This window comes from Oculina patagonica, chromosome 13 (genome assembly GCF_052425735.1).
Source record: "Oculina patagonica isolate OP01 chromosome 13, crgOcupat, whole genome shotgun sequence".
Taxonomy (NCBI): domain Eukaryota; kingdom Metazoa; phylum Cnidaria; class Anthozoa; order Scleractinia; family Oculinidae; genus Oculina; species Oculina patagonica.
This window is the reverse complement of record NC_135770.1, coordinates 15091420-15102924: the sequence shown is the minus strand read 5'-3', so window position 1 is coordinate 15102924 and position 11505 is coordinate 15091420. Positions and strand designations below refer to the sequence as shown.

General features: G+C 36.4%; 1 protein-coding gene across 1 annotated transcript; it reads left to right on the top strand.

Moving 5' to 3' along the window:
- Nucleotides 1–131: 131 nt before the first annotated feature.
- LOC144635523 (uncharacterized) lies at nt 132–10086 on the top strand. The gene is made up of 6 exons (XM_078494621.1): nt 132–614; nt 3365–3382; nt 4375–4530; nt 4601–4690; nt 5861–6013; nt 7948–10086. Exons 1-6 carry the CDS (start codon nt 435–437, stop codon nt 8032–8034), a joined length of 684 nt encoding a protein of 227 aa, XP_078350747.1. The 5' UTR covers nt 132–434; the 3' UTR covers nt 8035–10086.
- Nucleotides 10087–11505: the final 1419 nt, after the last annotated feature.

The window sequence follows — 11505 nt, the reverse complement described above, 5'->3', positions numbered from 1 at the left end:
AAACAAAAAAATTTGTGCCATCAAAAATAGCTCCTAGGGGGGTGGGGGGTGGTGTAGTGGGGAAGTTTTTCTCTCCCCAATCTCCCCACACTTGAAAGCCCACTTTTATCTCCGCTTGTAAACGAATTCTTCGATCCAATATAGTAGTGCTATACACACTATCAGCATCGCTAGTCTGTCGCTAGTCTAAGACGGACTTAAAAGCTGTGTCATAGTGTCATTTCACAGATTAGTTCCCGCAAACAGCAGAACAACAAATGTTTGGTGGCAATCGAGCGTGATGGAATGTGTGTTCTAGCAACCACAACCTGTGTACAGAAAAACAAATGAGCTGCATATCAACAGGTCATTAGACGGATTTGCACTTTACACTTGTAAGAGAAACTAGGTTGGTTCTTGTAAAGGGTATATAATCATACCTACCTGTCCAACAAATGTCTGAGGAAAGCGACCCGTCAGCTCTTAAACGAGACCAAACAACTCAAGATTTTCTTACGGGGTTAAAGGAAAGAGAGGAACTAAAGAATAAACTTCATGAAAAGGAGAGAGAATGTAACAAACTTAAAGGAGATATTTATGACATGACCAAGAAACTCGAGGATTTGGAAAAGCAGGTAAGTACATGTATTAGTCATAATTTAATTAATTGAATAGGGTGAGAGTCATGATATGTGCACTGAAGTTTCTCTTGACGATCCATTTGGCAACTTGGCAAATCAACGGCACTCGAATGTCTTCAGTACAGTAGCTTTTATACATTTTAAGTTCATTCGACATAGCTTGACAACTTTTTGTTATTCTGTTGTGAAGTTTCGACATGAAAGCGGTGTTTAATTATACTGCAAATATCTTAATATTCGGTATAATTTTAAAACTATTAAAAACCAATCGAGAAAAAAAACCTTGAAGCAACATGCAGTTAAATAAGCTTACTGTAATTTACTACAAAAAAGGCAAAGCCATTTATTGTTGATACTGCAGTCATAAAACATAACAGGAATTTAATTTGCTCTCATGGGAGAGGGGTAAAATGATGGTGTGTGTTTTTATGCCACGGGTATTTTTTTTCAGGCTTGGGTATAGGGACTGGTTTTTTAAGTGAAAAGTGAAAAGTTTAGAAAATTGATGTGCTTTGTATCCCTCTGTTGAGATATACTAAAGTCAATGGCAGGACTCAAGCGGTTAAGGACTCAATCTAGGACTTGAGCCTAAGTTCGAGTCCAGGACTCGAGTTCAGGACTCAAGTCAAAAGTAACATAATTTTTAGTTTTTGAACAGTGTGATACTGTAAAAGTCCTTTGCTATCTGAAAGCAAACTGGAGTAAACGCTAACTGCAAGCAAACCTGAGTAAGAGCTAATCGCAAGCAAACGCTCATGGAATAATTGTTAATAATAATTTTAATAATACATTTTCTTTATTACAACTTCTGTGATAATTAAGGTGGCTGAACACAGTTTCCGTGCCCTCTCTGGATTCGAGTCCGAGTGCACACACTCAAGGCTTTGAGACAAACAAAATTTAAATTATGATGGCTCCCTTGATTAAGCTTCTTCCTTTAACAACAAATTATTTACTTTATATCTCCATCTTGATGTTCTAGGTGCATTTCATGCACAGGAAGACCCATGATATTTTATAGTTCAAAACGTCAAAACGACTTCAAGCCAATTACATAAATGGCATCAAGCGGATTTTTAAGCGTTTACACGGGCACCGTTTTCAGTTCATATTTCAAGACGAACTACGGTCATAGTATGAGAAATTGTTGACAGTTGACAGAGTTGATTCATCTTTGTCACCTTTTTGTCAACAGCAAAAAGGAATCTCTATAAAAGGCTTTCTTCAAAGACTAAAAAGACTTGCGAACTGGAGCAAAATGTATGCTTTCAACTTTTCAAAGCTCGGAGTTCGCGATGCAATATACCAGTCAAAAACCTACGATTGCAAGCGTAATTTGTCACCTTTAATATTAACATGTAATCAAATGGTATACTCATGAAATTAGGAAATAATTTCACGCGCGTTTTGTCAAAAAGGCGAGGGAAATTATTAGCATTTTGACAAAATGCAAGTGAAATTTTTTCCTAATTTCACGAGTATACCATTTGATTACCAATACTAATAATAATAATAATAGTAATAATAATATTGCACTGAAGAACATTGCTTTTGATGAGGCCCTGTTAGGGGGGGGGGGGGTCTTTTATGTCCCCCGTCTGAATTTCAAACCTTTTCACATCGCAATTTCATAAAGTTCGCATGTCGCTGTCAGAATTTCGAATTTGTCCATAGCCGCTGATAGTATAGCAAATGATTAAGCCGGAGTGCATTACATGAAATAATGCGTGCTTGTAATTCTGTCACCAAAATATTATATATTCATGGATCTCTCAATAATGAATTTGTTGGCAAAGAGTGAGATTTGGACTCTGTTTTGGGACAGTGTAGCGTTTTTTTTGTGACGCCAAGTAAGACAACCTCCTAGGGGGGCCTTGTGAAAAAGTGTAGAAGCTAAGAGATGTTTTTTTTTTTCTTTATTCTGAGCGTGTAAAAAGCTAGAGAACATGGAGTGAAGTATTTTCAGGATGGTGGATCATTATGTAGTTACTTAACTTAAGCAGCCTAAAAATGAACTGTCAGAGCGTAAGATAGCATTCGTTCAATTTACTGGAATGGTCTTTACAAACTGCAAGATAGGAACACAGAAAGGGTGAATCTGCCAAGGCTATTTTGCCTACAAGCCGCTTAAAAAAGCGCCAATGTCGCTGTTGATTTTGCTTTTATCTTTGTCGCTGTCGTAATTTCACGGGAGCATCTTGTCGTTCGTCTTCACTTCAGCTCCTTCATGTCGCCTGTCAGAATTTACCCTAACAGGGCCTCTGATGAAATCCAATGCTCAATTTACTCATAAAACAGAGGACCTCTTAAGGACCTCAGGGAAGAGCCTCCCCCCCCCCCATCACCGCACTGGTTATGTCCCTCACCGCAAGGGTTATGTCAGTATTATACAGATTTGACTTCTTTGACTTATATCCTTTATGATCATGATATACATGTAGATTTAATGCATGTGAAACAATGAAACATTAATCTTGTCTACAGGATGTTTTATGCTGGTAAAAAAAAAATAGGCTCTACTGACAGTAATTAACCGTTTATTAAGCCATCACCCAAGTTAAGCTTGTCAACATTCAAAATCCTTACTTTTGAAAATTTCTTATTCAAACTAAGTCTTTATTTTGGCTCCAATTCCCCAAAGAAACATTTAACCTCCCCATCCGGGGTTTTAAACAGATCATAAATTTGCTTTTGCATGCATAATTTTTGAAATAAATTAATTCCTTCTTTTTTCCTTTTTTTAGGTGGCTGAAAAGAATAAGGTATGTCTTCTTATTTCCCTTTCTTTTAGTTTTGTTAAATGCACAAAAATTGGACTGTAAATTTATTAGGAGGGAGACGGAGGGACCTTGAACACTGCAAAAAATATTCACAAACACTGCATCACCACAAGACAATTTGACGCAACACTATCACCACAATATAGTCAAGTTACTTAACAATGAAAATGGCTTGAGATTGGCAGCTTAAGCATATCAATGTTTAAATACACAATATTTACTGTATTTCGTAACACATTAAACACATGGTATGTGCTTGTAACAAGGGACGGATTAATGAAGATATGAGAGCTAAATTTAATTCTGTACCACCGCTTTTAATTTTGTTTCACCAAACATCGTAGGTTTCAAAACACGAACATCGCACACCGTAGGGTTTGAGATCACAGCAAGATGGGATTTCATTCATACCAATAATGCAAACCCCCATGTCTCCCTCTAATATTAGCTGTATGCACTGGCTTAAGTTCTGTGAGTGTGTGAGTGTGCTAAATGCCTTAAAGAAGCCAAGGATGATGATTCTGGTGTCAAGAGTGCAGTCTGGCTGCATCCCATGCTCATATAATTAATTAAATTGCACCATGGTCTAGAAAATATAGAAATTAACAGAAAGTTACAAATAAGTTACAACCTTTTTTTAAGGGAAATGTATTGTAAAAAGGGAAATGATACAATTGCATAAAGTATCTAATATACTCTATTTTGTGTTCTTCAGTGACTTAAACACAAGTATAAATTATGTAGGACTAGTCTTATAGACCTTACAAAATATTAGATGTTTTAGCATACTGTTGCTGTTTGCATTTCTGTTTGTTGACCAAATGAACATTTTTTGCAGTCACAAATTGGTGCCCACATGTTCCAAAGTAAATGTGTTAGTTTAATGTATTTGTTGTTGTTTGTGCTTATGTTTTCATCCATCTTTATATTAGTGAGTTAACAGTGATGAATGAAAACTTTTATGTTTAATGCAGGAGACAAAAAAGTGGCGTCCATCAAGTGCACGGAAATTTAAGAGGCCAGCTCAGAAAAAGAGAGAGAAAGGAGCTAAAGATGCAGCATTATTAACACCTGATGCAAACAACAAAGATAACACTGACAATTTTGAGGATCCAGAAAAGTTATACCAGGTAAGATATGCATACTCAGTTGCTCCTTTGTGAAAGGTATATTAAAATGTCTTCTTTACATGATTTGCAGGAGATTGCCAGCAGATATCCTGATGTTCCCCTTAGTACAGTCCTTATTGCTGAGAAAAAGTTTGTGGAGGCTGATCTTGACAGAAATGGGGTAGGATAAGTTTTTTTGTTATAATGGTACAACAATATAATTAAACCAGGGAATATCAGATGTTATTAAAAACTACCTTATTGTTCTTTTTTCGCGGGTCTTTCGCAGGTCGACTTCCGCCTCGTGCATCATGAATCGTGAATATTTCGCGGTCTTTCGCCTTTCGCGGTCCCGAAAGTACAATAAGGTAGCAGCCATTTTGCAATTCCTGAGTTTTGATTGGCTTACAAGCCTCATGTAACATGGACCACAGATACGGTAGGTGTACGGGTCAGTGGGAACATCCGAGCAGCTGAAATAGTGAGATTCTTTGGGTATTTTTAATAATATAATAACTATACACTCACGCTTGTTGGATGTGAGATAGTTATAGCCAACTTGATGCTACGTATATGTTGTGGTTCAATTTTACATTTGGTTTCAAATTTTCTTGAACCAGTTTGTCCTTTGATTTTTATTTTTCATTGTCTTATGTTCATTATCATAATCTGAAACAAAGGGAAACAAAAATCAAACTGGTTTGAAAATTTTACACCGAAGAAAAAATTAAACCTCGTTGGCTATCCACCGTTGGATCTTTCTCATATCCAATATATGCTCTTTTGACACACAAAAGTAATGATTCAGGAAAAGAAAAATTTTAATAATAAATTTCTCATAAGACATTTTAATGTGTAGTATTGCTGTATATTTTTATTATTGTTTGGATAAGGAACAATACAAATCAAAACTAGCTTGAAATCATTTTGACGTGAAATTCATTTTAAACAGTGCATGTACACACAAAAACAGGTACATATATATATTTACAAGTTTTGTAGCATTTTAGTAAGACCAATTATATAGGGTGACTAAAATACATGAAAGACAAGTAAAATAATTTGCTAGAATATTTGCTTGTAAAAAGTTATGTGTAATAAAGGCTAAAAAATGTTATTTAAAATTAAATATCTTAAACCAAAATGTTCTCAACCGTATTGTCATCATCAGTGGTCATTAACATATCCTGACATTTTACCCTCTAGTAGCTTTACAATAAAAAAAATGTGATGAGATATTTGATAAAAACATCATAAACTCCATTTTAAAAATAAAAAAGACGATAAAGGGTCTCCAATAGGACCTCTCGTCTTTATACAGGCTGATCTATTTTTCGCTTTTTTCTCACAGGTCATAGATTGTGACGAGTTAGAAAAGATGTTGGATCTAATATCACAGCAGGGGAGCTCCCTAATGTACACAAAATCAGAAATAAAAGACAAGATTTTTAGGAAAATTGACTTGGACAATACAAATTCTATAGACTTCTTTGAATGTATAGGGGTAGGTGAAAATTTGTTTTTCCTTTTTTCTCTTTTAGCTCATTGACTAATTATTAATTAGAGATTTGACAAGTTTACAACAAAATGTGCCTTATGCTGTGGTGATCAACAGCCTTTCACATGTACAGAACTTGGTCACACCTTACCAGAATTATTTACAAGATTAATAATATGTGTTTCTAGTACCAGTCTACTGTCTGTAGCTATTTGGTACAGAAAATCAGTGCAAAAATGGACCCTTCTTTCAAGGACTACTTCACTCAAACTCTACCTGATATGTAAGAGGTATTTGTATTCAAGACTCACTAAATATGATTGTAATTCTGGGGTCTCTTCTAGACACATTGTTAATTAACAGTTATTGGATGAGGCTGAGAAAGCCGAATTTTTATTATTCATTCAAAATATTTTCAAAGCTCCAAATGCACAAAATGAATTTAATAGGGTTTTGACAATAGGCAAAGTATGCACACAAATACACAATAACGTTCGCTTTTAAATTTGATTTAAACTTTAAAAACTCGGTTACCTTCATTAAATTTCTTGTCCTTTATAATGTCGATATTTAGCACTTGCTTGAAGTGTCTATTAAAGCTAAATCTTATGACACAAAGTGATTTTTTCGAGTACAGGTTTCCATAGTTCTTGCTTACTTCAATAGAATTTTCATAAAACCGCTCCAAGTCCTCCTCTGTGGCTGGATCAGGGATCTTTTTCTCTTGAACATAGTACGCTTTCAAAATCAATCGTCTCCCCTTTGTTGCTTTTTCCGTGTTTTGACTTTCCTTGTCTTTTAATAACTTTAAAATTTTACCTCTTCGTAATGCTCAAATCTAGCAGCCATTTTCATACTTTCAAACTGCTCGGCAGCAAAGCCGTTCAGTCACGTGACGTCAGCGGTTCTTGGGAACAAGGTTACGATCCATTAATTTTAGATATAATTTTGGACGTCAATCGTCCAATAATTGGAATTTCTTCCAAATTTGGTCGGCACTAGCCGGTTAGCTGGAATTAACCCGGGATTGAAAGCCAATCAGAAACAGACAAAATTTTTTGAATCAATAATTTTTTTTTAATTGCAACACACACACAAACAAAATACATCACAAAAAAAGTAAACAATACAGCTACTTACACACCAATTGCATACAAAACTTAAGATAAAAAAAGATTTAAGATAAATTGAATAAATAATAATATTTCTTATTAACCCTCGGACGTAGAAAGGGGGGGATGCCACCCCTCCACCCCCCACCCACCCCCGTAAGGTTTTTTCCAAACTTTGAAAAAAGCATTTGCCCTACAATGCATGCTGAAACTTTCAGTAGCTTTTCATTTATCCTTTGCGGAATGTCAACCATGTGTATATGGTATATGATGTTGCCATGGTTACGTCATAAATACAAGTAGGTCTTGCCAAAAATCGTTGTTTTTAACATTTTTCTTGATTCTTTTCAGTTTTTTTTAAAACAGAAGTGCAAGATTTGCTTATTTTTACATTCCATAAGCATTCTGGCTTGATTTTGCATCAATTTCCGTGATTTTGTGACTTTCTAAGAAAATGTTGAAATCCAAGATGGCGGATCCAAGATGGCGGCTCTTATGAAGTCATGTGATGTCACAGCCAATTAAAATTATGTCATCTTGTGGAGTAAGCTGAGGGCTTTCTTCTCAGAGCAAAATAGTTTTGTTACGCCTTAATATAACGTAAACTCCAGAGAGGGGTTCCATCCACCCCCCCCCCCCCACCCCTTGTACGATGATGGGGGTATGAGTTTGCTTGTATGTCCGAGGGTTAAGTTACCAGCAGAACCATGATGAGGGTGTACATAGTTTCTCATAGCAAAGTAGATAATTTTCCTGGCCTTCAAAGTACATAAGTGCATCAGTGAATCATTTAATTACATGTTTTTGTTTATCATTTATCCTCCTCAGATTTTAGAGATGGTAAGACAAAACAAAAGCACAGACCTGCCAACCTCATTGCAACAGAACAAGAGTGCAGTTTGTGCCATTCAATAACACTGCCAGCTCAGTATGGACTCCCTTGTATCATCAACAGCTTCTCTGAAATTCTCTGAAACTTGAAATAAAGTGGACCTGCATGCATATGATGACAATAAAGATCTCACCATCTGAAGGAAACATTTTTTGCAGAATGGGTGATAATATCACAAAAAAAAACATTCACAAGAATTTCAAGATTCATAGCTGTCTTAAAGACTAATAGAGACCTGGTGGATGAATTTTGTACTTGTAAGCTAAATGCTGACATCATAAAGGGTGGTTTAATGGCTCAGTACATGTGTAAGTTACCAGTATAACCTTAGCCCATTTGATATATGAAGCAATCAGAAATGAGCAGATCATACTCTCATTTAGACTTGCCCCAAGTGGCTCGTTTTTTCTTTGCATCTATAGTTACTTAAATAAAATCGCTTTGATATCAATCGCGAAAGACCACTTGAGTAAAATCGCCTTTGAAATCGCGTGGGATTTATTTCTGTGAACGCACGATCGAAAGAAATTGCGGAGGAATGGCTCGGAACAAGCGACTTGTGTCACTTGCAGGAAATCGATTCTTGACGTTTTTTGCCGCGAAAATAATGCATCATTTCGTGTGCTCTGAGTTGGTTTCTTTTATCGTGTTGACGTCAGTTTCGTACGTCGTGTGCAGCTGACGCGCGCTGTGGCGTGTTATTAGTGCGATTTTTTTTCCTTTTTGTGGGAAGGCCCTTGATGGCTCTCGCATTTCTGTAAGATTTAAAAGGGACAGGCACAAAAGAAGAAATTTGTAATATTTGTTCTAAAACTGGTTTAAACTGCCGATGTGAGAAGGAAACAAGTCTGCTCAAGAGGTAAAAATAAACGCAAGCTTGTCTCGCGAGCAGCGCGCGCTAAGTTGGCGGGCAGAGCGCGCTCAGTAAATTCGTGCGCAATGCAATATGATTGACATAATCTCGATGGCGTCACCGGTGGAAAAATCCACTGGTGACGCCACATTTCAGAATACCCGTTTTCCTCTATAGGCGCGTGCCTGCAGGGAATCACGGTAGTTGTATTTATTAAACCCTGCGCAAGACTCAGCAACTTGCATCGTTGCTGAGTCTTGCGCAGGGTTTGATGAATACAACTACTGTGATTCCCTGCAGGCGCGCGCTATAGTGGGAATCGGGTATTGGTGTGCTGCAGGTGAGACAAGTCACTTGTTCCGCCACGATCCTCCGCCATTTTGTTTCTCATGCCCGCGCGCGCCCTCCGTTTCCATATCCAGCGGTCTCCTGCGAATCAAACGAGCGACTTGGAGCAAGTCTAACTCTCATTGGAAATTTACTGACAGTTGCGAAAATGTTCCAACTGCTGGCATTCTTTCTCACTTTCTTATCACATTAATTTCAGTCATGCACAGACTTTAAGGTACTTTTTATAAATAAAGTTGTCCATCAACAAGTATAGAATTTGTGCAAACAAAATGACTCATGCCCAAATTCCACAGATGTGAGATGTCACTAGATTTACAATGAAAATGTTGAATTTAGTATTGAAAATCATTTAATATTTATTTTACAAAGAATTTATACTGGACACATAAGTTACCTATTAACATCCAACTGGTTCTTGCACATGTGAGCTAAACTGTGAAACTAACGCTTGAATCTTTCCAGTGGAATTGAGTACTTTTCAATTATAGGATCCTTGATTATAAGCCATAAGGACTGGCTCCAGCAGAACTCCTTAAGAACACAGTTCAGTATATAGAACATATAGCTATTAATTTATGGGAGAATTCATGCTGTGTATAATAATTAAAATAATACATAACCAATTCGTGGATCGGATGTTTCCCTTGATATTTTTTGGTCAATATTTAGGTTTCCTTAATTTGTAAGGACAAGGTATATTATTGTCATGTTTTGATAATTTATAATGTTTGATCAGTATAATGGTGTACAGAAGAAAACTTCTAAAATAGTTGTAAAGTAAATAATCAAATTGGATCATATTTATTAAAAAAACGAAATTAAGCAGGTTAGTTTATATGAATGCAAATAAACATGTTCAACTTAATTTTAAGCAATGCTGATTCTATATATCATTTTTTTTTAAACATGTCTTTTGTGTATATTCATACCAAGCACATGTACATCCAGCTCATCTTCAATCCTCTCATGGCTTAGAATACGTTCAGAAACAGTTATAATTTGTTGGAGTTTGAAGTTAACCCTTGTACCCACAAAAATGGAGAATAATTTAATATACCACTGACAATGGGTTTGTAAAGTAACAAACACTTGGAAATCAGCCCAGGGGGGGGGGGGAATTCCCTACCCTATCCCAGACTTGCATTTTTTAGAACTGTATCACTATCAGTGTTTTAATGGAAACCATCTGTCAACAACGATGCCACGATGTTTTCATTAACATGTAGGAAAGCCCCTTTCTCTTCTGAGTTATCCCTATTGTGGACTAAAACCACCAATCAGTTTCCCATTAAATGCTACTCTTTTCTAGACCAAAACTCTCCGATTTCTATACCCTTTCTCAGACTAAACTGTTTGAAAACCATATCCTTCATAGCGGCACATACCTATATACCGGTAGCTCTTGTATGGAAGTGCCCCCCTCCCCAGGGAAATCAGAAGTACCAGACTCTCCATCCTAAATTCTTCACACCATACAAACAAAATACAGTTAAACCCTGGTAACTGGAACTCTGAAGGGAAACGAAAAACAGTTCTAGTTAGCGGGGTTGTTCGAGTTATCCAAGTTCGAGTTACCGGGGTTCTACTGTATGCTTAAACGTGGTATGAACCCTAGATATATCCTGTTCTAGCTCCAGCTTGAACACAATGCAAAACAAATCAACAATTTTTTGTATAAGCTGAATTAATATAATTTGTTTGAGAATTTTTTTAAATACGAGTGGGCATAAAAGCATCCATCTTTACTGATGGCTAAGATAGTTTTAAGTGATATCGGCCTTTTAGTTTTGGGTGCAAGGTCAGTGCAGGTATCACAATGACATTTACATTCTTCTTCCATCCTTGTTTTTTTTTAGCTAATTAGTTAAAGTGATTTGACCGTTTAACCGTCAATATTTTTGAGTAGTTTTCCAGTTTGGAGTGTTTGGGACAAGAACAAGCTTTTCAAAACAAAACAAACGGTCGCAAAGTATATCGGTTAAAGGTGGGCCTTTAACTTTTTGACACCTTGTTTATGCCAACCTAGCAACCTGTGTAAGAGCATTCCCCATTGGCATATGAGACTCTACTTTTGTCATGGTGGGGAGTGCGAGGTAAAGGGTCTTTTATCAGTCTATAATCAGATTAAATATGGACTTGGTTTGTCCAAAAGCATGATCAAGAACTATACTATGCATAGTTCTTGTTATTTTTTATTATTTTACAACAACGACTGGTTCCAAACTGTGTATTTATTCATCAGTCGTTTAAAACAAGTTGCAGTGCTGTGTACACACATGTTCGTAATCAA